Genomic DNA, 27,517 nt, shown 5'->3' with positions numbered 1-27,517 from the left:
AGAGGGTAGCAGCCCTCATTGAGGTGCGAGGAGGTTTCAGCAGAGGAAGCAGCCGCAGGAAACGGATGGAGAATTCATGGAAGCTCTGAGGCAAGCAGGGGAATCTAAGAGATAGGTTTGGTGTTCAGGACTGTTCCTCCTGATCAGCAGAATACTTACCCAGGGGAAGCTGAGACAGGTGCATATTTCAGGACTCTGAGAAGGGTAGATGGGGAGAACCACTGGCAGCAAGTCTGGATTAAGAAAGGGGCTTTAGGCACTAAGGAGGCCCACAAAAAGAAGTCTGGTCTACCAAAAGTGTAGGTCTTTTTGTGGGCCCCCCTTAGCCCGGAGCCCTGAGCTGCAGCCACTAAAGCCCCTGCATTCCAGCCCTGCCTGGCTGATAGAGAAATGCGGCTGTGTGTGCTGTGCCCGAAGCCCCGCCCCACTGGGATTTTCCCAGGGCGAGCTACAAGCACCAAGGAGCTCCATCGACACACTTTCCTCTCCCGCAGGCTCTGCCCCCACAGCTCCCATTAGCTGGGATTCGCAGCCCATGGGACCTGTGGGGGCCAGTGCCTGTAGGGAAGCACAGGACAGCATAGAAAGACAGTTGCCCCCTCCTTTCCCTGGAGCCTGCCCACCAAAGGGAAGCTGTCTCAGGTAAATCCCACACTGCTGCCCTGCACCCCAACTTCTAGCCAGACCTCGCACCCCAACCTCCACATCCTGTGCTGAGCTCCTTCCCGCACCCCAACTCCCACACAGACCTGCAGCTTTTCCCTATGCCAGCCCTGAGCCCCCTTCTGCAGCTTAACCCCTGCCCTGATTCTGCACCCCCATCCCACCCTCCTGCCCTGAGCCCCCTCTTCTGCACTCCTAACCCCTGGGCCCCAGCCTGGAGCCCCCTCCCACATTCTAAACCTCTTGTGTTTGGCCTCACCCCAAAGCTCAGGGGTTTCACAACATCTGATGGCCATGAGCTCATAGAAGAGTGAATCTGACTCTGTCTTGCAGGGCTGGAAAATGTATATGTATTTATTCATAGGGAGAGGTCTTGCTTGCCAACTGGATGTTACCTTTTCTTTCCTCTGCAGTGTTTACGTCTCCTCACACATACATTTAACAGAGAGTACAGTCACAGCCATGTCTGCATCAGTGCCAGTGAGAGCAAGGTAGGACTGACTTCCCAGAACCATTAGGGTTCCCAGCCTCTGACAGTAATGTGATAATCTACTGAAGTGCTGGTCCTACTCAGGCAGTGACATCTTCCTGATAGTGAGCTCCTGGCTGGATCTGCACCTGGAATCTTAGTAGGAGTTTCCCACTGGTATGTGGACAAGGCCTTGGGGTGCCTTTCCACTTAAGCAGGTTATAATGTGCTAATGCTGATGGCATGTCACAGTCCTCACTGCTAAAGAGGTGCTGCATTCCTCAAGATTACCACCTCCCTGTCCATCTCTGCTTTTGCTGAGCAGGGGAAGGTGGGAGGTGTTTAGTTCCTGTCCCTTGGCCTGACTTTAGCTGTTCCCTTAAGGGACTGAGAAGGAGTGGGACCAGTCTTAAAACTTGAGTGCATTCCAAACCTCCACTCCCCACTCCCCGCCGCAACTACCAGCCTAGAAACACTGGTGCTCTGGGATCTCTGCTAGAGGGCCAGCTCCAGAAGGAGGTCAGAGTCATCACTGTGACAGACCTTCACAACTTTGCCTCCCCCTTACATCTCCAGAGCACAGCACAGGAGGACAAGGCCCAGAAAGTCTGACTCTGCCAGGCCTTGATGTCTTTTCCATTGGGAGTACCCCAGAGAAGGAAAAGGAGGAAGGAGGGGTGATGTGGGCAAGGTGGGAGGGAGGGAGGAGCAGGTGACCGGCCCTGAACATTTCCTCTTTGGGAAGAAGGAAGGTAATGCACCACAGCGAGAGGACAGCACAACTTTCCCAGTGGGGAGAAAGCAAGGGCCTTAGTCTATTGAATATTGGCTCTAACCAAGACGTGCGCAAGGGCTGTAAAAATTAGCATCCTCAACTATCTCATATCGCCTTAGCTCCCTTCTCATCTAGGAATCACACTGGCCAAGAAGCTGTGCCCTTTTTGTTCACTGCAGCTTTTAAACAATACCAATAACCATTTAAATACGGAAGAGGAACTGTCTCTGCAACACAGGATAGGGCCCAATTCATACTGGGGGTAAGAAGGTGCAACTACTCCTCTGTATTCAGTTCACCAGACCAAACTTTGGTCTTTAGCCTCCAGACCCATGTCCTATAGCTAGCACGCTGCCAGTTTCACAGCTGTGAAAAATGTGTCAGACTGAAATAAGCCCTTCCCCATGAAATCTGATATCTCCTTGTTCCTGGGAGCACCCAAGCAAAGGGGGCTCTTAGCTTTGACTGTCAAGGGAGAGACAGGATTTGTCCCTCCCCTACACACTACTCTGGTAATGGGAGACCAGACTGACCCCCTACCGTTCCCATTCTCCACCCCCAGCTGCAGGATGCTGCTTGTGACTGGGCTGCAGCCTGAGGTTCCTGAAGTTGGATCAGATCTTCCCTGTGCTGCTTGGAGCACCTTGGCTACGTCTACACTAGCCCCAAACTTTGAAATGGCCACGCAAATGGCCATTTCGAAGTTTACTAATGAAGCGCTGAAATGCATATTCAGTGCTTCATTAGCATGCGGGCAGCCTCAGCACTTTGAAATTGGTGCGCCTTGCCACCGTGCGTCTCGTCCTGACGGGGCTCCTTTTCAAAAGGATCCCGCCTACTTCGAAGTCCCCTTATTCCCATCTGCTCATAGGAATAAGGGGACTTCGAAGTAGGCGGGGTCCTTTCGAAAAGGAGCCCCATCGGGATGAGATGCGCGGTGGCGAGGCGCACCAATTTCGAAGTGCCACAGCTGCCCGCATGCTAATGAAGCGCTGAATATGCATTTCAGCGCTTCATTGGTAAACTTCGAAATGGCCATTTGCGTGGCCATTTCGAAGTTTGGGGCTAGTGTAGACACGGCCCTTGAGTGTTGTTTGCTGCTGTAAAATGTTTCAGTCCTGTCACGCCTCATATGACTTTTCTTTGCCGTACTGAAAAAGGCCAGTAATTGCATCTGGAACAGGACAACTTTGATAGATTCCTCCCCTAACAGCTGCAGAGTAGTCAGGGTAAGAAGTGAGCCACGCATAGGAGGAAGTAGTATAGTCCTTCCCAAGCTGGCTGGGACTAGCAGTGAGGAGCCCCTGGCTGGGCGCTCCCAGCAGTACAGGGGAGATCAGATCCACAGCTACCTCTTGGAACCTCCTGTGGCTGCAGGAAGCTCTGTGTTTGTTACCTGCAGAGTCCAGCTTTGAAGGCAGCACAGAAGTGAGGGCGGCAATCCCATGAACCCCCTACAAAAGGTTTGCCCTCGCCTCCGTAATATCCTTTTGGGTGAGCACTCACACTTACAATACTGTGAAATTTCAGGTTTAAGCAACTGAAAACATGAAATTTACCAATTTTCAAATCCTGTGGCCGTGAAATTGGCCATAATGAATTGTGAATTTGGTAGGCCCCTACCTATATCTTAGATTACATTGTGATTCCAGGAAATTATTCTTTTCCCCCTGCAGCTATCAGAAATGTCTGTAACCCTGCTCAGAGACCCCTCCATGACAGCTCTTGGTGCCACCACCTTGACTCCCTCTTCCACCTGCCCATCACTGGTAGAAGGACGGTATAATGCCTCTGAGATCAGGTAAGAGAGCTGCAGCCAGACCACTGAGGGGCTGAAAATGAAGACTGAAGCCCAAACTCATACTGGGTCATCTCGGTCCCTAGTCCAGACACCAACCCACCACAAGATTTGGCATAACAGTCAGTCTCTGTGCAGATGAGACAGTGTCAGCATCGTAGAAGATTTGAAGGCCAGATCAGGGGCGGGAGGTAGGGGTATGTCTACAGGGATATAGCTAAGCCTGGGTTGAGCCCACTACTATCAGTTGTTCTCTTTCATACATACAAATTTAGCCAGTTTTCAGAAGAAAGTCAGAGACGGCCATAGGCCCAAATCTCTGTGAAGGCACCGTTGTAATTTAATATCCCTCTCCTCCTGCAGAACCTCCCATCTCTCTTCCAGGGCAGAAAGCCCTGAGCCAGAATCAGTAGTGGAAGGTGAACAGAAGAAATCTCCTACACGTGGGCCTGAGGATGAGAAAGAGACCCAGTGCTTACTGGTCCCTGATATCCAGGAGATCCGGGTGAGGTATGAGCACTTGGGTTACTTGATGCAGGGAGGTGTGAGTGTGCTCTGAATGCTCTTGTGGATGGCGTTCTTCAGGGTAGAGTGGGGAAGGTTTCCACACCGCCACGTGCAGCTCCCTCCTCAAATGGCTGGAATCCTAGCTAGTTACAAACGGGAGGTGTTCTGAGTAACTGCTGCAAAGTGAGGAGACAATTTGTAAAACAGACAGAATAGGGAGAAATTCTTAGAGTTTTAACCAGTGTTTCCTCCAATTTATTCCATCTGTGGGTGGAATAAATTTTGTACAGTGCACCAAGTCATATATGGATGTTCACCAATAGAAACAAATGGTGACCACTGTGCATGGCTATGGGCACTTTGCTCATCAGCTGAGTAGCACCTGATTCTCTCCTTGGCAGCTGCCCAAGTGCTCATCTTACAGGGAATACTGGTTTTAACCGTTTTGCTGGGTGGGTTTCTGCAGTCACTAAGCACGAGACTGCCCTGTCTTGCCTTCTGCAGCCCCATCGTCTCGAAGAAAGGCTACTTGCACTTCCTTGAGCCTCACACTAATGGCTGGGTGAAGCGCTATGTGGTGGTGAGGCGTCCCTATGTCTACATCTACAACACGGACAAGGACTCTGTAGAGAGAGCCATCCTCAACCTCTCCTCTGCACAGGTGGAGTACAGCGAGGACCAGCAGGCCATGCTGAAGGTAATTGCTGGGAGTCACGACATGGGCAAAACAGGGGAAGCACGGCCACAGATGTGCTGCAAGTGCAAGGGGGGGAAGCAGAATGGCAGCACATCTCTGAAATTATGGTAGAGGGGAGGGGCTGGAGCGACGGCTATGGGCCAAGGTTAATGGAAGACCCTGTGAGTGAGAAACTGAGAGTGGCACCAGAACATGGTGAAGGGAGAAGAGACTAGGACCAGAGTGATATCCTAATGCATTGCAGAGCCAGCTTTAGGGAGATCCTGCAATGCTCTGCAGTTCACTCCTAGTTCCTTTGTTGGCATGGGGTGCCAAAGGATGAAACTGCACATTTAAAAATGAGAAATGTTCTCCTGCTGTCAGAATCCACACCTCTCTCTGCAGAGAAGCCACAGCAGAGCTCTGATCTGTGGCTGTTCGAAAAAGCAGAGGAATTTCACATTCAAGTATGTTAGCTCACTGATAGCACCTGCTCTGCCCCGGCATTGTCTGGGTCCTGTTCTATGTTGCTCAGTGTCATCTCCAGTAGACCTGTGGACTCATTCATGGCATTGGTCTGTTTCAGACCCCCAACACGTTTGCAGTATATACAGAGCATCGTGGAATCCTGCTGCAGGCAAGCAGTGACAAGGACATGCATGACTGGCTGTACGCATTTAACCCTCTGTTGGCTGGATCCATAAGGTATCTGACGATATTTTAAATCATTCAGTTACAAGACAAGAGTGCTGTTCTATTTAGTAACCCTATAAGCTGAACATTGGCTTGACTCTCCAGCATGGTTTCTTGCTCCCCAAAATTGCTCTGTGATGCCTCCTCCTACCCAATTATCAAGCATCTTCCATGTGTTTTTTTGAAGGTAAAGCTTCACAGAGCAAGGTCTCTTAATTGCAATATTAGTGCAAAGGGTTGTAGGTATCCTGTAAAACTAGGGCAATTCCAAGAGACCTTTTCCTCCATCCACATCAGCTCAGAGCCTTGTGTCCAGGCATTTTGACTTAATGGTTTTCTACCAAAGAGATGATGTTACTCTTGATACCTTCCATTTGTACTTCAAATCAGATGTTAAAGCCTTTTTCCTTGCTCTTGACAGCATTTGCGTTTTAGAAGCAATAGTGCTTTTATGTAGCCCTGTCTGCTTCACAGACTCTATATAGATGCAAATGCTGCATCATAATGGGATAAAATTGTGGGCAGGAAACATGGTGGTGTTCTACTCTATCTCCACTGACAATCTGAGATTTTGCTCCAAATCTTAGAACAGCTGGGTTTCTCTACAGTTCTGAACCCTGAGGATGATAATTTATTAATTCAGCTGGACTGGGTACACCAAGGCGGTAGGTTGTAAGAGCATTTCTCTGGTCGCCACTTTGTTCTTGGCAGCATTTATGGATTTGTTTTATCTGTGATTTCAACTATGCTATCTTAATGTTACAAGGACACTGACTCTCCCTCCCTCCACAAATAAACGCAGAAATTCAGGGACAGATCCTCAGGTGGTGTAACTAGGCATCAGTATATTGAAGTCAGTGGAGTGGCTTCAATTTATAAGAACGTAAGAATGGTGATGGGGGGGTCAAACTAGCAGTACATCTAGCTCAGTATCCTGTCATTCAACAGTGGCCAATACCAAGAGCTTCAGAGGGAATGAACAGAACAGGTAATAATCAAGCATTGGTGACTCATGGTAGCACCCAGGAGGTGCCCTGCCCCCTTGTGCCACCAGCAAAAAATGTAACTGCTAAATGGTGTGCCCTGCTACCCTCTCACTGTCCCTCTGGGTGACTCTCCCTGCACCTCCTCCCTGCACAGGTTCACCTGTGGCATCATGTGATCCATGCCCTGTTGCTCATTTCAAGTTTCTGGCAAACGAGACAGGGAACACTTCCGAGCATGGTTTTCCATCCTTGCTCATCCTGGCTAACAGCCATTGATGGACTTATCCTCTGTGAAGGCATCTAGTTCTTTTTTGAACCCTGTTTTATGTCAGTTGAGGATCTGATCCTTAATCATAATAAAATGGTCATTATAGTAGTAGAGTTACAAATAAATGAATGAATGAATGAATAGAAATGCTCTGTAGCCATTGTGTAAAGCAACATACCTACCTACCTACTCTACATGGACTGAGGAAGGGTTGGGTGTCTTCTAATGATAATTCAGCACAGTTTGTCTTGCCTTGCACCTCTTTTTACCTCATTGTCAGAGGCTATGTCTACACTACAAGATAAATTCGAATTCAAGGCAGTTAGCTCGATATTGCCATGTGACTGCCTTCACTGTAAATGCCGTTAGCTCAATTTAGGGAGCGCTAATATCACTATAATATTGTCTGAACCTACTGGGTGTAGTGTCATATTCAAATTTAAAAGTTCAAATAAAGGCTGGTGTGGAAGCATCAAGTCTTAAAATCGAATTTATTAGCTTCCAGAGGTGTCCCATATTAACCCACAATGCTCTGGCTACTGCTCTCCAGTGCACAGACATTAGGTAACAGGAAGACTGTGAATTTCAAATCAGGACCAGGAAGCCTGTGGCTGTGTGCTCATGTTTGTGTGAGAGGGTTAGAAACATCTTTCTTTCTTTACTGTTAGTGCTGTGAGTGCATCTACTCATTACAAATAGCCCCTGCAGGGAGTTTGTGGTTCTGTCTCTACACTTGTTACTTTTTTCTGCACTGCCTGACACCAGCCGGTGCCCTGCCACAGCACGTGGCAGAAAGGCTGTTGTGGGGGTCACGTTTGCATAAGAGGCTGAGAAACTTCTCAGCGATTTACATTTGTGCGCACCCCACCCTCCCTCCCCCACAGGCACCATGCAGTTGGGAGTCTTTCCTGCACTCAACCACATCACGTGGCCAGCTCCTGACCCAATGAAAGGACATGCCTGCTTGTGCATGGTTAGGCCTCCAAAGAAAGGTTTTCAGGGGCTTGGAGCTGTCCAGGAGAAGTGCTTCAACTGGTCTGCCACCAAAACTATTACTGGGGCCTTTCTGCCCCTGGGGGAAAGTCTCCCCTGGCAGCTAAGATTTTTGGGGTGTTGCTGCTGCTGGGGGGAAGTCTTCCCCAGTGGCTACGAATTGTGGGGCCTTGCAGATGTCCCAGGGGACTACTTCAACTGCACCCCACCCCGAAAAAGATATTTTCAGGGCCTTTTTGTTGCCAGGGGAAGTCTCCCCTGGTGGCTACAAGTTGCGGGAGCTGGCAGCGGCCCGGGGGGGAACAGTTCAAGTGGTTCTCGAGCCAAAGACCCTGCACCCTGAAGCCAAAACAAATTTTTGGGGACCATGTCAACTGGCCATTCAACGTCCCAAACAGCAAACTGCCCCATAATGGCAATGAAACTTGGCGAGCCCCATCCCCCATGTTGGCAATTTCTGTGTAGCGAAGAGGGAGGACAAAATTTTATTTCCTAACCTTTTCTATGCTCTTTCTTCTAACTTTGGACCCCTTCACGCAGTGAAGAGTGGGTGGAGGGCCAGTTCAGAGTACAGACTGGGCACAGAATGGAGTAGGGACCCAAAAATCCTCCCCTAAGCAACTTTCTTTTTTCCAAATCTTTACTCTTTCATGCTTTTCATTGTCTCTGTAGTATTTTCAGGGATCAGATGCAATCAAGGGAGCGGAGATAGCCAGTGGAAGGCCAGTTGAGAAGATTTTTATAAAATCCTTGATAATTCACTTACAGCTATAGTTTTAAAATGCAATTCAGTTATGGAAGGAAGAAATTCATGTTAATTTGATGATCTTTGTTGATCCCCTCCTTTTCCTTCTGCCTGGAAAAATGGATGTTTGCCTACCATGGGAGGTGAATCAGGGCAATGCGATGTGAGAAGATGTTGTCAGATACCAGCAAAAACACCCAGAATGCTATGGGGGTGAGGGAACTGGGGGATAGGTTCCCACAATGCACTGCTGCAACAGTTGATGTTTCCCGATTGAGTTTGGTAGCAGTAAGTCTCTTTGTGAGGAGCATGTGTGAAGGTGAGGATAGTCAGATTTGAATTTATAAAATCCAGCATTACAAAATTGATATTAATAAATTTGGATTTATCTCATAATGTAGATGTAGCCTGAGTCTCTGACAAAGAGAGTGCCTGCTTCGCTTTCTTTCTCCCTGCATTCCTTTTTCACTCCTTTTGTCTCTGGTTTCCAAAACAGATCAAAACTGTCCAGAAGAAGAACAGCCCAGATGAGAATCTAACCTAAAACCATTCTCCACCTCATGTGTCTGCCAGCATGATCAAGATTGCTGGCTCTTATTACTGGAGTCCTTACCTTAACATCAAATCTTTCATGCCATCCACCGCCCCAGCTGCCTGCTCCACAAATGGATCCATCTTGATTTACACCTTCACTGTGAACATGCATTTCATTTGTAATTACAAAAGGCTGATACAGCCTGGCTATGATTTCTTGTGTACACTTAATCTTATGCCCATCTCCTGATTGGGTGACCTTGGTGTCACATGACTTGTAACTCTCAAAAGCAGGTGCTGTGCTGCTTATTTTAATGCAAGTCTTCAATGTAAGTGTGTGTTTGAAAGGTCAGAGGTTTCAGCTCATGAGGAATTGCTTCCGTGTGAAAAGAAAGTGATAGGTTTAAGTACTGATATTTCTTATTGACATTTTCAAAAAGGTAGCATAAGTGACAGTAGTTTGAGATTGTATTTATAAAGTATTTATTTCTTTTTACTTCTCTGCAACCTATATGTTGAGTTTAACCCGTTTTGTTTCTCATGTCTGCACACACACACACAGACTCCTGCCAGGGAAGGCAGAGCTGTGGAAGGTAGGTCAGCGAGGAGGGGGTTATCAGGTTGTTTTGTGATGCCATCTTTGTTGTCTTTCTCAAACCCCAGCACTAGGTGGTCTAGATGGATTCAGGAAGACCAATGCCCACTTGTGTACAGTCATGTATGCACATAGCCTTTGAAACTCTCATCTCCTACACCACATTCACCACTCAGTTTCCTTAGCCCTGACTCGACCTGCAAACACTTTCCCCTCCAGTCCCCATTCCATCCCTTCCATTCCCCCAGGGTCTTGAAACCCAGCAATGTAGGGTTTGGCGACTAGACAGGTGGAATGAAATGATGAGAAGTTCAGGTTGGTTCTACCCAGATTTGATTTGGGATTCTTACCTCTATTCTGTTTGTTTTCAAATGGGGTGAAGTTCTGGAAAGGCAGATGATTCTGCCAGGCCACTTTTGGTGTGGGGTGCTTTTTGAATGCTCCAAATGAATATTGTGCAACCTGCCTCTCAGTAGCTTCAGTCACCATCTAGTAAATATGCAGGCCAATTCTACTGTACTGTGCTACCGGTCTGAGCTATACTGTACCAATGCCTGGCCGGAAAACCTCCAGGAGGACTAATATGTGTCTCAGGGATTCCCATTGAATATGGGACTCAAGAATCTTCTCTGAGCAAATCCACTGAGCTGGGAACTGGGGAGAGGCCAGGAGGGATTACCAGTGAGAATAATTCAGAGAGAGAGATGGCAGATCTGTCTTGTGCATGATTGCAGATCTGAGTTTCATTTAGCTAGTGATAGTTTGAGCTACCAGATGACTACTACAGCCTAATGCTGATTCATTGGTGAATCTTGAGGAGTTTTCAGTATAGGTAAACATCTGTGTGAATGGTCAGAGTTAATAGAAGGTTCTTACTGGTGGGCTAGCTCAGTGGTGTGAGCATTGGCCTGCTAAACTCAGGGTTGTGAGCTCAATCCTTGAGGGGGCCATTTAGGGATCTGGGGCAAATATATTTAAAAATAAAGAAAAGAAACTGCTAGGGCTGGTGATAAGTCCTGCTGTGAGTGCAGGAGACTGGACTCAATGATCTCTCAAGGTCCCTTACAGCTCTAGGAGACAGCTGTATCTCCATATAATTAGATTGTAGGCTTACAGTAGACCTTAAATTCAGAATAGCTATTTTGAACCAGATGGCTGAATCTGTGACCTTTTCTGGAAAGGCTTTTACTTCTCCTCGTTCATAGGGGAAGATTCTGTTTGCAGCAACTGAGAGGGTAGCAAAAATACCACGTGGGGATAGGCAAGGATGAGAGAAATTCAGACTTATTTTTACTCTTACATGTGATAACATTTTATTATTCCCCTCCCCCATTTAAAGCATTAACACTCTCCTCCTTTCCCTCATCCAAGCTCTCTATCGGGCTTAGACTGTGTACACAGACTAGCTAAATTGATAGGGGAAGCATACCAAAGCAGAGATATGGCATCATTAAAACACTTTTCCCCATAGGAAGGACCTGATGAGCTGGTGCTAATCTTGCTGTAAGATTTTCAGAGTGATTTAAGCAGCAAAGGTCTTTTTTTAATTACCCAGTTTGTTAAATTAGTATTTCTAGTTGGTTGTGTACACAACATCTGGCAGAAATGTGGGGAAGTCCCTCCATTCATATCCCAGGACTCTCACCAGTCCATGCTTCATCGTCACACTTCATGGCTGACCTTAATTTGCACGTTATGGCTCTGCCTTAGTTCTCTTCAGCACGTATCTATCCTGTCTGCTGTGTTTGTTGAGGTTCCAAGTGGAGATGGTTTATGTTCTGTATTTCTCCTCTCTTTCTTGTTTTGGGGAGACTAGAGCATAGGGCAAGCAGAAAAATAGTGTGTCCCAACAAAGTCTTCATGCAACCTCAGTGGGCTGGTAGAAATATCCCACACACAAAAGCTCACAGCATATTGCCCATCACCACGCTGCAACCTGAATGATTTCATACCCAAGCCTTTGCCTCCAGTGTGTGCAGAGATGGGATATTTGTACTTAGCCACCATTTAACTCAGCTCTCAACAAGCGGCTTTTTGTTTCTTCCCTGATCCCAATGTGCTTTTGACTAGCTCTGGGGTTTCACTCCCATTCTCACAGACCTGAATGGCAATGCGGGTTCCCCCAGGGAACAGTGTCACTGCTTGTCCTATTCAGTGGGCTTTCTTCCTTTGTAGTGTTCCTGCGTTCAGGGGCTGATGGGTTATTAGACAACAACTTGCTGACCCAGGTGAAGATCTCTTGTGTTTACTGCCATTCCTTATGGACTTAATTTTTTTAAATCCAGGACTGATTTTAATAATTTAATTAATTGCCTAATATCTGATAAGTGCTTTACACATACAAATACATTGTGTTGTTATATACATAGAGATGCTTTGTCCTCCATGAAAATCTGCAAGACTCTAAACTATGTCCCCAGTTCAGAAAAGCATTTAAGCACATGCTTACGTCGATTCCTGTGCAGCAAAGCACCTAAGCATGTGCTTAAATTACACTGAATGGAATTAAGCATATATCCAAAGTTAAGCACATGCTTCAGTTTTTTGCTGATTGCTGAATGAAGATCTTGTGCATATAGCCATATTAATAAATTAAGTTCTAGGGATTTTTAAGCCTTAATTTATCATCTCCCAGTTCTGCTCAACAGTATAAGGAGCTTTCATAGAAAGAATTATTCACAGATAAACCACATCTCAAAGAGCTGATTGTCAGCTGGTGAAAACACATTTTGGAAATCTCTGCTCTGGCAGCAAATGATCCTTCACTGGGGTCCAGACAATGGCCAATGGAAAGTCTATCAGCTTCAATGGATTTTGGATTAGGCCCTTGGTAAAGATCGCTGAACTTGAATTCTTATTTTAACAATTTATAGTCAAGGACTTGTTGTTTAGATGCAGTTTCTAAGAAATGTCCTGTACAGCTGGGATAGAGCCAGAGCTAGTGTAAACCAAAGCCTTCTGGAGCCAATCTTAAAAAGCATATGAAATTTTAAACCCTTTTTTTGGTAAAAGTCTCATTCTTTCTCATTCATTGTTTCCATTCTCATCCCAAATGAACTCTGGATTTTAAGGGTAAATGAAGATATTCTTGGTCTTCTGGTTATTTTCCCCTCCCATTCAGTCTGTTCAGAAATTTCCCCAGGTTAGAGCAGACTAAGCTAGTCTATAACAGTGTATCATCAAGTTTCCTTACATACTTGCCTGTATTTGTCTTGGACACCAATTCACAGGCATCAGTAGGAGAAAAACGATGAAGGAGATGAAAACGCCAGTGTTGAGCCCTCTGGGAATGCCTGCCGGGTTCAAGAGGAAGGGTAGCTTGGATGTGATACAGCTATGAGGTCATGCCTTAGGTCAGCAATCCTGAAGAGCATGATCTTGATAGGTTGTTTAAGGAAAAGACATCTGGTTTCACTCAGTCAGTGCTGTGTGCCTGAGGCCAGCACACCTGCAGAGCACAAGACTTTTCTGAGTTAGAGACTAAGGTCTGATTACAAGTCTGGAAATCTTCCCACTGATACCGGTGGGCTTGGATCAGGCCACAAATGCAAAGATCTAGAGTTAAAAAGTAATGACTGTTTATGGGACTTATAGTGGCTCCTTATAAAACATCCAATTAGCAGCCCTCTGATGTTCATGTGGATTGCCCAAAAGAGTTTTCTTAATGCCATCTGAGGGAATGGCCAGAGTCCTAATTCTTACTCCTACTATATTTGACAACCCATACTTTTCCTCATTTAGCATCACCGCTGTTGGGAGTTCCACCCAGAGACATGCATTCTCAAAAATTCAAGTACATGATACGCATCCTAGTCCTTAGCATGGGTGAGAATAAATTCTATTCATCATTCTTTCCAGTGGATTTCAGGATGAAAAGGGTTTTCAAGATTTAAACATTAAAGATGGGGTAAATATTTAGCTGCAGTCAAAGCCAAGGCATAGAATCTTTGTTCTGAGAATAAGAATGGCAAGGGAAACGACTGAGTCCTTATCATCCAGTATGTTTCAACATATGTATATGAATTTGAAAACCAACTGAATTCAGTGTGATAAAGCTCAGATGTAGAAGAGCAGTTGTTTCATTGGTGTAACAGAGGTCTGAGACAAAATGATATCACCAAAGTTAATCATGATATAACAGGAAGTTAGGATAAGGGGTGATTCCATGGAACAAGTTTGTTACAGAGAGACATCTTTGAAATCAGTATCTTTGCCTAGTCTTTTGTAATTGTGCAAGGAGCAGTCATTTGTCAATATGGAGTATTTCCTGTGAGCACCCACCCTAAAGAATTGTCAGCCAACAATAAGATGCTCATTCCAAAGACGAAATGCCAGCTCTTCAAAGACCTTCAGAGAACTGCTGGTCATGTAAGCACAGAGAAACATTTCCCAAAATGATTTCTAAACAAGCAAGAATCAGCTGTTTTAAGTTGTAGGCAGCACCTCAGACTCAGAAGTTCATGTGAGCATTTGCAGCTGTTGCCAACCATGAAGGAAAGATGCATATCATAAATAGCAGCAGCCCATAAGCTTAACCCCTTTCTAATAAGCTCTTTCTGTTTGTCTGATAATCAGAGTTGTATGAATGAACTGTTGACTTCATGAGATTCAATTTGTTATTAAGCTCTTACTGTAAAATGAAGGCGGTTGTGGTTAATTTTATTTTGGTTGGGGTATTTTGTTTTTGCTTGTGCTTCAATCATCTAGTTTGTCCATGAGTTATTCCTGTGATGCCATCCCCATGAGATCATTTTTCTTGCTTTGTATATATGTGATTGCTGTGAGCACACACTGTACTACTGTATAATAACAAGACTACTTAAGTTATGAATCTAGTTTTCTTCATGTCAAACTGTAAGTGTTGGAGCCTAGGGTCTTAAATTGTTTGTGTATACTTAAAGAATTGTTCAGTTAAAAATAAATGTGGCATTTATGCAAGTACCAGACAACGGCTCCTTAGTCATTTTTTTTCTTAAAGAAATAAGCTAGGTGAAGTTTAATAAAATGAAATAAGATTTTAACTCAGCATATTGCTAGGGATAAATTAGTGTAACGAATTCTCAACCCAATAAAGAATGCTCTACTAGATTAAATCTCAGGAAAAACTTAAGAGCAGGAAAATGGAAAAACGTGGCACTGCTAGTATACGAAAGTGCCTTCATGAGAGATTTTAAAAAAGCTAGATCATCTGTCTTAGGATTTTTTAACCACAGCAAGTCCCACATGTTTGTAGGGGGCGTTATTAGAATATGAACTTTACAAGCCCTTCTAGCCTGATGATTCTCTGATGCTTTAGCTTCATGGATATACTTATATGTTCAGATATTTTATACCAGTAGCACTTAGATGATAACCACAATGGGATCAATTACCCTCCCACTCAGTGATCACCTACCAAAAAAAATGCACAACACTCTGTCCCCAACATAGCAAAGAATTTAAAGGTGAGAAGTCCTGTGGCACCTTATAGACTAACAGATATTTTGGAGCATAAACTTTCATGGGCAAAGACCTGCTTCATCAGATGAAGCGGGTCTTTGCCCACAAAAGCTTATGGTCCAAAATATCTGTTAGTCTATAAGGTGCCATAGGACTACTTATTGTTTTTGAAGATAGAGACTAATTTGGTTACCCCTCTGATATGAAAATATGTGAATAATCCACCAACATCAATGGTTGCAATCTTAAAGATGAAGTACTTTGTTAGATTGGAACCCCAGTGCTCAGCATATTACTCCTGGGGAAACCAGTGCTACTGTGCATGCAGAATTTGCATAGAAATTTTATGAATGCAGAATTTCCTTGGGCTGCAGAGTTGCTAGCTGCCACTAGGGGCGACTGGATCCAGCAGAGCATAGCCGACAATTAGAAAACACTGCTGGAATGATGGAGAGGGTGCTGGAGGATCCCCATCAGATGAGTTCCTAACATGCAAGACCATCCTTTAGGCTTATGCAACATACTCAGCTGTGTAGGGAAAAATTTAGTGGTGTCCTGTGCTACATATGCCTAAGGACAGGATGTTGACCACTTCCAGAGCTGCTGCTGATCTCTGCCCTCCACCCCACCCATCTCCCCCTCCCCGCCCAACAGGCTCAGTGCTGCGGCCCCTGGGTCTTCCCTATCCCCTGGTTGCCCTTCCCTGCAGGCTCAGCACCAGCTCCAGCAGCCAGCCCTATCTCCCACCTCCACTCCCATGGGATCTATGCCTAGGCCCCACTCACTGAGCAGCAGCAAGCAGGAGCATGGACTCGAGAAGCAGATGCACAATGGGAGAGAAGTAACAGAGAGGAAGCCGTGCTAGTCTATACACCATCAAAACAAATAGCACTTTAAAGACTAGCAAAATAGTTTATTAAGTGAGCTTTCATGGGACAGACCCACTTCTTCAGAAAATAACCAGAACAGAACAGTCTGTTCTGGTCTGGCTATGGTCTGAAGTGGGTCTGTCCCACGAAAGCTCACCTAATAAACTATTTCGCTAGTCTTTAAAGTGCTATTTGACTGCTTTTTGTTTTAATGGGAGAGAAGTGTCAGTTTCCCTTCAAAGCTCTGCTTCTTTCTGCTATCCTAAGGTTCCTATTAAGCCACCTTTCCTGTTCTGCTCTAGGGTTGCCAACTCTCTGACCAGATGTCATTGCAACAAACAGCACCTAGTCTGTCTGGTCTGGGACAGCTGACAACCCTCTGCTTCTGCCCCCCAATGGAGCAGGAGGGGAGGTGACAGTGGCTGGGCTGTCAGTACTGGGCTGCATAGGGCACCACGCTGGTAGGGACAGCCCTGCTGACATGTCCTGAAGAGAGGAGGAGGGGTGCAGAACTCTCCACTCAAGCTCAAGACCCAGCAACATGGCTTTTCTACCTGTGGATTGACTCTAAGGGTTGGGGTGTCTGGGCTGGGGGATGCCCCACAGACGAGCACTGAGGGGTCCCTGTCGCTGGGCTTTGAGGATTTGGCGGTTAAAGTGTTTGGGTGGTGGTCTGCTGGCAAGTGGGTGCAGGTGTCAGACTCCCCTGCTGGATTCTGGGGTGGGTGGGTGCAGAGAAAGAGGTTTATTTAATTCTCTATTCCTGGGAGAGGTAGGTGGAGTGTGTGTGCATATGTGGTTGCCAGCAACTATGTCTGTAACATGTATTTTGAAATAAATTACCAAAATAATTGAAACTGGCGTGAATTTATTGTGCACAGAATTTTTAATTTTTGATGCAGAATATCCTCAGGAGTACCTCATTGCATGATTGAATCCTTTACCTTGGACTGTCTCCATTGACCTCTGTGGAGTTGCTCCTGATTTACATCTGGTGTAAGTGAGAAGAGAATCCAACCAAATCTGCCAGACTCAAGTTCCTACATAGAATGTACAACAGTAACAGCTCATAAGCCATTCATCCCTTCCCAAAGAAACCCTGAAGCTCTTTGTTTAAATGCTTCTGCTAGTTACAGGGAAACACAGTGACCATAAAAACCCTAAAGAGCATTTTACCTCGGGCAATGTACAATGCACAAGATGTTATACAATGATGTATGAAAAAATAGGAAATGTCAACACCATCACAATCACTAGCAGAACTCTGTTATAAAGACTTAAAACCCAGAAAAACTTCCAGCACAGGACAATAGAAATTAGCTCACTTCCATATCAAGATTCACATACCTGTCTTACAGTCCATTTTCCATGCTAACTATAGCAAAAGCTCTTGTAACAAGGTTATTTACAGCACTGCAGTATTCACTTATTTGCAGTGTGCCCTGTATTTACAGCCAGGGATACTCTTATTGTAGATTTAATTGCAGATGAAGGTTTTAAGGTCATCTGCTGTGTAAATGACATTCTAAGACAGCATTATTTTTCATTTTCCCTTGGGCAGCTGCTATTATCAGAAACCTTGATAGCTTGTCTTACCTTGAACGGTTTTGCCAGGCACCTGTGGGAATAGTGGATCCACTGTATAGACCTGGTTTTGCTTCCTATAGTTCCTGAGAATCATAATTGGGTCTTCTGGGGCAACTGGTGCACACCCACCTTTCTTCCTCAGCAAAAGTAGAAAACTACAAGAGGGAAACTTCATGGAGATTTCCTCCCCCAAAGATCAACTTGGGGTGAGGGTCTGTGGAAAGGGACAACTGGGATCAGTGTTTCTACTTCAGACTGATTCATCTGGCTCAGATAATCACTCCTAACGCACTTAAGTCTTCACAATTGAAGAAACCACTGTGGATATGAGACAAAACCATTGCTGATGAATGAGACAAAAATCACTGCTGATGTCAAGTGCACAATTCTGTAGAATCCAATGGATTTACTTTACCTTTAACAAGCAATGAATTTGACTCCACTCGACCACGTTAAGTATAGACAGCACTAATGGGTGCTAGTCTAAAGAGCTGGCCAAAACATTTTCATGAAAGTCATCTTCCTTTTTTTTTTTCAAAAAATGTAGCTCCAATTTTCAGCTTTCACATTTTTTATGGGCTGCAAACTTAGAGATCCTATGAGTATGCTTAACCCTGAAACATTACTCTTATTCTTTTCCTTCTTCCTGGTTTTGTGAATACAGACGAAAACCACTTAGTGAGATTTATGTGGCATATATCACTATTAGGCAACATAACTAAAACCACTGAAAGCTCTCAGAGTTTGCAAATTCGGTTCTTTTATAGTCCTTTTCTGATACTATACCCATCCCCAGGGTGCCTAAGCACCTGCCAGCAGTGCCTTTAGCTGTATTTCTAGCATGATCTGTCATGTGAATACGGTATTTGGAATCCCAGAACTTCCAAATTTCATTAAGATAGCTGTCCCACCACAAAAGAGTACTGACACATCATCCATGGAGGAGAATGTGACTCAGGGGGACACTGGCAGCTGATCACTTCTGGCAGCAGGCAGTGCTCCATTCCTGCTCCCAACCCTCCCACCATGGTATTGGGAAACTGTTATGCTGTTCTGAATACAGGAGATAAGGAATCACTCCCTACAGGAGAAGCAGAGAAGCCTTGTACCCCACCAAGACTGGGAGGGCTGCTGCTACCGCTATGGGGAAGAAATGTAGTGTAGTGGTGGGCACACACTCTCTTCTGAGGGGGGACAGAGGCACCCATCTGTCACCCTGACATATCATCCCAGGAGGTATGCTGCCTGCCAGGAGCCCGTATCCGAGACATTAAGGAGGTGTTGTCAAGAATTATCCAACATACTGACTGCTACCCCATGCTACTCATTCATGTCAGCAGGAATGATACTGCAAGGTGTAACCTTGAGCAGATCAAGCATGACTACAGGGCTCTGGGAGTATGGGTGAATGAGTTGGTACAGGTATTCTCACTCCTTCCTGTCAAAGGTCAGAGACAGGCATATCTTGGAGCTGAATGCCTGGCTGTGAAGCTGGTGTCACCAAGAGTGCTTTGGCTTTGTCGACAACAGGATGCTATTCCACGGAGAACTGCTAAACAGGGATGGAATTCACCTTTCGAGGAATGGGAAGAATGTACTTGGATCAAGCGTGGCTAACCTAGTGAGAAGGGCTTTAAACTAGGTTTGATGGGGACAGGTGATCAAAGCCCACAGGTAAGTACAAAACCTGAAGACCTGGGATTTGGGTTGGAAAGGCGAGGGAACGTGGGCTATAACAGCAGAGGAAAAAAAGGGGGGACTAGGCAGAACTGGGAGGCAAAAGCAAATCAGTATCTTAGATGCCTATATGTAAATGCAAGAAGTATGGGTAATAAGCAGGAAGAATGTGAAATCCTAATAAACACAACTATGACAAGTGGTATTAGAGACTTGATGGGATAATAAACATGATTGGACTATGAATATAGAAGGGTACAGCTTACTCAGGAAGCACAGGCAGAGTAAACAGGGAGAAGGTGTTGCCTTATATATTAAAAAATATGCACACCTGGACTGAGGTGGAGATGGATACAGATACAGGAGACAGACATGTTGAGAGTCTCTGGGTTAGGTTAAAAGGGGTGTGACAAAGGAGGACCTGCACTATGTGGTGGTTTAAATACAACCTCAGAAGCTCGCTGTGTCCCCTGCTCTGCCTCCTGCTCTCGCAGAGGCTTGTCATCAATGGCTAGTCCAAAATAGTCATTTGTGGAGGAGACCCTTACCCCCCTTTAGAGGTGCCCAGGCTTCTCCTGCCTTCTAGGGCTGCTCCAGGGTGTGTGGCAGTCTGGGGAATCCAGACCCCTCACACACATACCTGGTCTCTGGCCCAGGCCCCTAGACAGCTGCCAGGGCTTCCCTCTCTGGGCCACTTTCACCAGATGCTCCCCCAGTACCTTCCTCAGGCAACTGCACCCTCTCTTCTTAGGAGTCCTTCTACCACAGTCCTTGTCTATCCTCTATTCCTCCCCCCCCCCCCCCCCCGACACCTTTACCTAAAGGAAACCCCTCTGAAGTGTTCCACAGGTCTTAATTAGCCACAGGTGCTAAACTGGCAGCAGGTGCTAGATTAGCCTGCTGCTGCTAGATGATCCCAGATAAGCCTCCATCTCCCGGAAACAAAGGCGCACACCCAGCTGCCAATCTATTTCCCCTCCACCAGGCTGCTGTAACTGGATGTGGGATGGGGTCTACTACAAACCACCTAACTAGATAGAAGAGGTGGATGAGGCTTTTTTCTAAACAACTAACAAAATCATCCAAAACACAGGATTTGGTGGTGATGGGGGACTTCAGCTATCCTGACATATGTTGGGAAACTAACACAGTGAGAACTTGAAAGTGGAAGGTAGCTTGGCAGAAAAAGTGACCAAGAAATCAGAGTGCATGACTCTAAGTAATATTGAAAGGGAGAACAGCAAAACAGAGATGATGGATTTCAGGAAAGCAAAATCTGGTAAATGCAGAGAGCTGATAGATAAGGTCCCATGGGAAGGAAGTACTGTGGAAAGTGATTTAGGGGTCATAGTGGACCACAATCTAAATATGAGTCAACAGGATGATGCTATTGCAAAAAAAAGCAAACAAGATTCTGCAATGCATTAAGGGCAGTTTAGCGAGCAAGACATGAGAGTCCATTCTTCCACTCTGCTCTGCACTGATTAGGTCTCAATTGGGAATACTGTGTCCTGTTCTGGGCACCGCATTTTAATAAAGATGTGGAGAAATTGGAGAAGGTTCAGAGAAGAGCAACAAGAATGATTAAAGGTCTAGAGAACATGAGCTATGAGGGAAGACTGAAAGAATGGGGCTTGTTTAATTTAGAAAACAGAGGATAGAGAGGACACAAAAGCAGTTTTCAAGTACCTTAAAGAGGGATAAAAGGAGGAGGGAGAAAAATTGTTCTCCTTGGCCTCTGAGAATAGGACAAGGAACAACGGGCTAAAACAGCAGCAAGGAAGGTTTAGGCTGGACATTAGGAAAAACCTCCTGTCAGGTTGATTAAACACTGACATAAATTGCCCAGGGAGGCTGTGGAATCTCTATCACTGGAGATATTTAAGAGCAAATTAGGTAGATACCTATCAGAGATGGTCTAGTTGATGCTTGGTCCTGCTGAGAGGGCAGGGAACTGGACTCAATGACCTCTCAAGGTCCCTTCCAGTTCTAGTGTTCTATGATTCCTGCAACAACCAAGAAAAAGATTTCTGCTATATAGATTTTTTCTGTGATGTGGCCTTTCAGACAGAGGATCAGCAGGCCTAATATCAGTGCCAGAAGTGTGTTTGGAACTAAAATGGAATGGTTACATAGAGTTCCATCCACTTCATTTTTACCAGGACAGCCCTTTAAGCTGTCTCACAGGTGTCCTGACTTTTCTAAGAAAACAGGCAAATTGTCCCATATTTTGCAGGACTCCTTTTCCCTGGCATCCTGTGTTTTGGGGTGGCAGCCTCTCCTGCCAGGGAGCTCCTCCACTGGGTGGCTGTCCCCTTCCCCAGAGCCCTACAGCTGGTGGCAGCAGCTCTTCCTGCAGTGGAGCTTCTCTGTGGGACAGCTGTCTTACTCCCCGGCAACCCCTAACAGCAGTTCCTGCTGCTGGCAAACCCCACAACGGGTCAGCTGTCTTATTCCCTGGCCTCCACGCCCAAGAAACCTGGCTCCAGCTTTATTCCCGCCGCACCCCCGAGGCTTTGGAACACCCCCCCCCCGCAGCAGGGGGTTCTGGAGACCCCATTCTCCTCTCCCCTTCACCCCCGGTGCCTCCCCACTGGAGGCTGCAGAGCCCCCTTCCCTGGTGCCTCACCCTGGAGCAGCAACCCCACCGCCAAGGAGCCCCGACGTGGGACGGCAGTCCCACCCCAAGCCCGAGGCCGCTGTCCTACAGGCCAATGTGCCCACCCAACGGTTACAGCCCACTGGGGCGTACCACTGCCCCACGCAGCCGCCTGTCAGGGCGGTCACCTGAGAGCGAGGCGGCGGGCGGGGCCACACCCTCGTCCCGTGGGGCAGAGAATTACGCTCCCTCGGCCCTGACCTGTGCCAGGCCACCAGACTCCGACCCGCTCCTGGCCTGCGCCGCGAGCTAACGCCGCGCCCCCGCCGCCACTCCGCACGGCTCGGGCCACCGCCGGGGCACCCCTGGGCCGGAGCAGCCCGAGGGACGCAGGCGGCGAGGACGGCTCCAGGGCTGGGCCCAGCAAGCGGGAACCCCGCGCGCTTGGTTCGTGGGCCGGGCAAAGAAGCGCACCGGCCGACGGCCTGAAGCGGCAATCCGAGGGCGGGGCAGTAAGGCCTCAGCCGCCGGACGAGCGTTGGCTCCGCCCGAAGGATGACTGGCAGCTGAGCGTGGCCCCACCCCTGCCCCGTAATTGGCCGATGAGAAGGGCCTCTGTTTCCTCCCCGCGGAGTGATTGGCAGGCGAGAGGCTCTAGACCCGCCCCGCGGGCTGATTGGCACCCTAGAGAGGCCGCACCGGGGCCTTGGCAGGAGTAGGGAGCGGTTCCGGAGTGTCTCGGGCCGGCCGGGCCGGATGGATTTGTTTGGGGACTTACCGGAGCCCGAGTCTGCGCCCGCGGCAGCAGGTGAGCGCGGCCTGGAGGCCTCCCAGCGTTACTTGCGCCTCCGGGGCGGGGCAGTCTCAGCAGTCCCTCTTCCCACCCGCCTGAGGTGACGTGGGGCCCCCGGGCCTCTCCTGGTCCTGGCCTGCTCTGGCTTGGCCATGCGCGGTGACGCTCCCGGGGCGCCCCGGCGTGTGCATTGGGTCCTCGCGCGCCGCGTTCAGCCCTGGCCGAGGCGGGCTCCTGGGGTGGGGGCCGGTAATGGCGCTGCTCGCTCCGCGCCTGCCACAGCTCAGCTCCGCCAGCCTCGGGACTAGGGCCTGGCGCCTCCGCCTTTGTGTGTCAGCGGCCCAGGTCCCGGCTTTCCCCTTCTCGGTGCAGACCGAAGCAAAGAAGTCGTTAAGAGCCTCTGCCATTTCCTAGTTTCCTGATCTTGTTCCTTTCTCCTCCCTGAGCAATGGGCCTACCCTGGCCTTGGCCTTCCTCTTGCTACTAACGTTGAATAGTAACAAAGAGGAAGCCGTGATAGTCTATACACTATCAAAACAAAAAGCAGTCAAGTAGCACTTTAAAGACTAGCAAAGTGGTTTATTAGATGAGCTTTCGTGGGACAGACCCACTTCTTCAGACCACAGCCAGACCAGAATAGAAGTGGGTCTGTCCCACGAAAGCTCACCTAATAAACCATTTTGCTAGTCTTTAAAGTGCTACTTGACTGCTTTTTGTTTTGCTCCTAATGTGTTTGTAGAGTGATTTCTTGTTACCCTTGATGCCTCTAGCTAGTTAAAGCTCATGTTGTACCTTGGCCTTTCTAACCTTTCCCCTGCATACAAGTATTGCTTGCTTATAATCATCCTTTGTAATGTCTCCTAGTTCCCACTTTTTGTATGACTCCTTTTTGATTTAGAGATCATGCAGAATTTCCTGGGTAAGCCAAGGCAGTCTTTTGCCATACTTTCTGTCTTCCCTTTGCAGCTATATAGCTTGCTTTTGGGCCCTTAATACTGTCCCTTTCAAAAACTACCTGCTCTCTTCAGTTGTTTTTCTCTTAGTCTTGCTTCCCATGGGACTTTTACTTACTTCTGAAAATCTTGCCCCTCTCAGCTTGGGCTGGTAGGGGGCTAGAAGAGGTCAAAGGTAATGGAGTGGTGCATCCAAAGAGCAGCGTGCCCACCAGTCTGCATGTGGGGAGAGAAGAGGTGGAGATACAGTGTAAGGGAAGGAGGGACCAACATGGCAGACTCAAGAGGTGGAGCTGGCCATTGAAGAAACTTGGGGAGAAGACACAGCACGACTCGGTCCACCTTAAGCTGCTTTATAACAGTAAAATTGTGTAGTGTAAACATGCTCCAAGTCTACTAGCTAGAGTGAAAAATACCAGCATTGCCTCATGTTCTTAAGCCACATACCTTACATTTAAAGGAACCAAATAACAGAGTACTAGACTAGGCTGCAATATATTATCCAGATAGTTTCTTTTTATTTTATACAACTACAACTCCCTAGGTTTTTGTTCAGCCTTCCCTGGGAAAGCTCTCTGTGTTTACTAAAATTTGCTTTCCTGAAATCCATTGTCTCTGTATTGCTGTTCTCCCTTCCGCTATTTCTTAGAATCATGAACTCTGTGATTTCATGGTCACTTTCTCCCAAGCTACCTTCTACTTTCAAATTCTCAAGGAGTTCCTCCCTATTTGTTAAAATCAAATCTAGAACTGCTTTCCCACTTGTAGCTTTTTCTACCTTCTAAAATAAATGTCATCTGTGCAGTCTAAGAACTTTCTGGGTAGTCTGTGCCTCTCTGTTTTAGTTTCCCAACATATGTTGGCATAGTTTGAAATTCACCATCACCACCAAATCCTGTCTTTTGGATGATTTTGTTAGTTGTCTAGAGAGAACCTCATTTACCTCTTCTACTTGGCTAGGTGGTCTGTAGTAGACCCCTAATATGACATTACCCTTGCTGTTTACCCCTTTTAACCTAATCCATAGACTCTCAACATCTTTGTGTCCTGCATCAGTCTCCATGTCAGTCCGGGTGTGCACATTTATAATATATAAGGGAACACCTCCTCCCTGTTTAGCTTGCCTATCTTTCCTGAGTAAGTTGTAGGCTTCTATGCCAATATTCCAATCATGTTTATTATTCTACCAAGACACTGTCATACCAGTTATGTCATAGTTGTGTTTGTTTATTAGGATTTCAAGGTGGATACATTGGAGGGTAGAGCTAGGATCCAGAGTGACCTGGATAAATTGGGGGATTAGGCCAAAAGAAAGCTGCTGTGGCTCAACAAGGAGAAGTGTAGAGTCCTGTACCTAGGGCAGAAGAATCCCAAGCACTGTTGTAGGCTGGGGACCGACTGGCTAAGAAACAGTACAGTGTAAAGGGGTTATGGTGGATGAAAGGCTGGATAAGAGTAAACAGTGTACCCTTGTAGCCAAGAAGGCTAATGGCATGTTAGGGTGTATTAGGAGGAGCATTTTGAGCAGATCTAGAGAAGTGGTTGTTCCCCTCTGTTCGGCACTTGTGAGGCCACATCTGGAATAACTGTGTCTGGTTTTGGGCCTCCCAGTATAAAAAGGATGTGGAAGTACTGGAGCAGGTTCAGTGGAGGACAACAAAAATGATTAATGGGCACAGGACCTATGAAGATAGGCTGAGGGATTTGGACTTATTTAGTTTACAGAACAGAAGACTGAGGGGTGATTCAATAGCAGCCTTCAGCTTCGTGAAGGGGAGCTCTAAAGAGGATACTGAGAAGCTGTTCTCAGTGATGTCAGATGTCAGAACAAGGAGTAATGGTCTGAAGTTGAGGGAAAGGTGTAGGTTGGATATTAGGAAAAACTACTTCACAAGGAGGGTGGTGAAGCAGTGGAATGCAGTGCCGAGAGAGGTGGTGGATTCTCCATCTCTCAAGGTTTTTAAGTCCCACCTTGACAGGGTACTGGCTGGGATAACTTAGTTGGGGTTGATCCTGCTTGAAGCAGGGCACTGGACTGGATGACCTGAGGTTCCTTCCAACCCTATGATTCTTCCTGCTTATTACCCATACTTCTTGCATTTATATATAGGCATCTAAGGTACTGGTTTGCTTTTGCCTCCCAGTTCTACGTAGTCTCCCTTTTTCCTCTGCTGTTATAGCCCATGCTCCCTCTCCTTTCCAACCCAACTCCCAGATCTTCAGGTTTTGTATGTACATGTGGGATGTGGTCACCTGTATCTGCCAAACCTAGTTTAAACCCCTCCTCCCTAGGTTGGCCAGTCTCAATACAAATACATTCTTCCCATTCCTCTAAAGGTGAATTCCATCCCTGTTTTGCAGTCTTTTGTGAAGTAGCATCCTGGGATAAAGGAAACTAAAGTGCTCGCTGCAATACCATCCTTGCAGGCAGGCATTCACCTCCAGGATGCAACCGTCTCTGCCTGGGCCCCTACCTTTGGCAGGAAGGATTGAGGAGATCACCTGTGCCCCCAACTCCTTCACTTGTACTCCCAGAGCCCTCTAGTCATGCTTGATCTGCTCAAGGTTACAGCTTGCTGTATCATTCATGCTGACATGGATGAGTAGAATGGGGTAGTAGTCATTAGGCCAGATAATCCTTGACAACACCTTTGTAACATCTTGGATATGGGCTCCTGGCAGGCAGCATACCTCCTGGGATGACATGTCAGGGTGACATATGGGTGCCTCTGTCCCCCTCAGAAGAGAGTCTCTGACCACCACTACCCAATGTTTCTTCCTTGTGGTAATAGCAGACCTCCCAGCCTTGGGGGTACAAGGCTTCCCTGCTTCTGCTGTAGGGGTTGATTCCTTATCTCCTGTATCCAGAACAGCATAGAACCAGAGAATGCTAGGACTGGAAGGGACATTGAGAGGTCATCGAGTCCAGCCCCCTGCCCTGAGGGCAGGACCAAGTACTGTCTAGACCATCCCTGATGGACATTTATGTAACCTGTTCTTAAATAGCTCCAGAGATGGAGATTCCACAACCTCCCTAGGCAATTTATTCCAGTGTTTGATCACCCTGACAGTTAGGAACTTTTTCCTAATGTCCAGCCTAAACCTCCCTTGCTGCAGTTTAAGCCCATTGCTTCTTGTTTCATCCTCAGAGGCCAAGAAAAACAAGTTTTCTCCCTCTTCCTTATGACACCCTTTTAGATACCTGAAAACCACTATCATGTGCTCCTTAATCATCTTATTCCAAACTAAAACTGCCCAATTCTTTCATCCTTTCTTCATAGGTCATGTTCTCTAGACCTTTGATCATTCTTGTTTCTCTTTTCTGGACCCTTTCCAATTTCTCCACATCTTTCTTGAAATGTGGCACCCAGAACTAGACGCAGTACTCCAACTGAGGCCTAACCAGAGCAGAGCAGAAGAATGACTTCTCATGTCTTGTTTATAACACATCTGTTAATGCATCCCAGAATCATGTTTGCTTTTTTTGCAACAGCATCACACTGTTGACTCATATTTAACTTGTAGTCCACTATAACCCCTAGATCCCTTTCTGCCATATTCCTTCCTAGACAGTCGCTTCCCATTGTGTGTGTGAAACTGGTTGTTCCTTCCTAAGTGGAGCACTTTGCATTTGTCTTTATTAAACTTCATCCTGTTTACCTTAGACCATGTCTCCATAATGGTTTCCCAGTACCATGGTGGGAGGGTTGGGAGCAGCAGTGGAGCACTACCTGCTGCCAGAAGTGACCCCTGTGAACCATCTCCTCCTTCACCCATACTTGTTTGTGGTGGGACAACTATCTTCCATCAGAAGACACCTCCTGCAAGGGATGGTTCTCCCTCCCTCTCCCTCTTCCCTCCCCCAGCCTGGACTTCAATAAGTGGGAATTACAAGTCA

The 27,517-nt window shown here is 46.7% G+C and overlaps 2 protein-coding genes and 1 long non-coding RNA gene across 3 annotated transcripts in view; 2 read left to right on the top strand and 1 right to left on the bottom strand.

Moving 5' to 3' along the window:
* Positions 1 to 14,642, top strand: part of KIF1A (kinesin family member 1A) — a 120,936-nt gene extending 106,294 nt beyond the window's left edge. Inside the window, exons 43-48 of the mRNA XM_075004683.1 lie at positions 1,077 to 1,154; positions 3,584 to 3,708; positions 4,069 to 4,215; positions 4,717 to 4,909; positions 5,475 to 5,593; positions 9,070 to 14,642. Coding sequence (XP_074860784.1) covers positions 1,077 to 1,154; positions 3,584 to 3,708; positions 4,069 to 4,215; positions 4,717 to 4,909; positions 5,475 to 5,593; positions 9,070 to 9,112 — 705 coding nt within the window. The 3' untranslated portion in view covers positions 9,113 to 14,642. The remainder of the gene's footprint in view (positions 1 to 1,076; positions 1,155 to 3,583; positions 3,709 to 4,068; positions 4,216 to 4,716; positions 4,910 to 5,474; positions 5,594 to 9,069) is intronic.
* A 2,258-nt stretch (positions 14,643 to 16,900) lies between these two features.
* LOC142018382 (uncharacterized) lies at positions 16,901 to 19,999 on the bottom strand. The gene is made up of 3 exons (XR_012646809.1): positions 18,013 to 19,999; positions 17,607 to 17,915; positions 16,901 to 17,050 (listed from the first exon to the last, which is right to left on the bottom strand). It is a non-coding gene; the product is annotated as an uncharacterized LOC142018382 (long non-coding RNA).
* A 2,525-nt stretch (positions 20,000 to 22,524) lies between these two features.
* The window catches only part of ILKAP (ILK associated serine/threonine phosphatase), a 30,009-nt gene continuing 25,016 nt past the window's right edge, over positions 22,525 to 27,517 (top strand). Inside the window, exon 1 of the mRNA XM_075004141.1 lies at positions 22,525 to 22,681. Within this exon, the coding sequence (XP_074860242.1) occupies positions 22,630 to 22,681 (52 nt within the window). The 5' untranslated portion in view covers positions 22,525 to 22,629. The remainder of the gene's footprint in view (positions 22,682 to 27,517) is intronic.

Source organism: Carettochelys insculpta, chromosome 10, assembly GCF_033958435.1.
Source record: "Carettochelys insculpta isolate YL-2023 chromosome 10, ASM3395843v1, whole genome shotgun sequence".
In the NCBI taxonomy this organism is placed as follows: domain Eukaryota; kingdom Metazoa; phylum Chordata; order Testudines; family Carettochelyidae; genus Carettochelys; species Carettochelys insculpta.
Note: the sequence above shows the minus strand (reverse complement) of the source record. Positions and strands in the feature narration are given on the sequence as shown.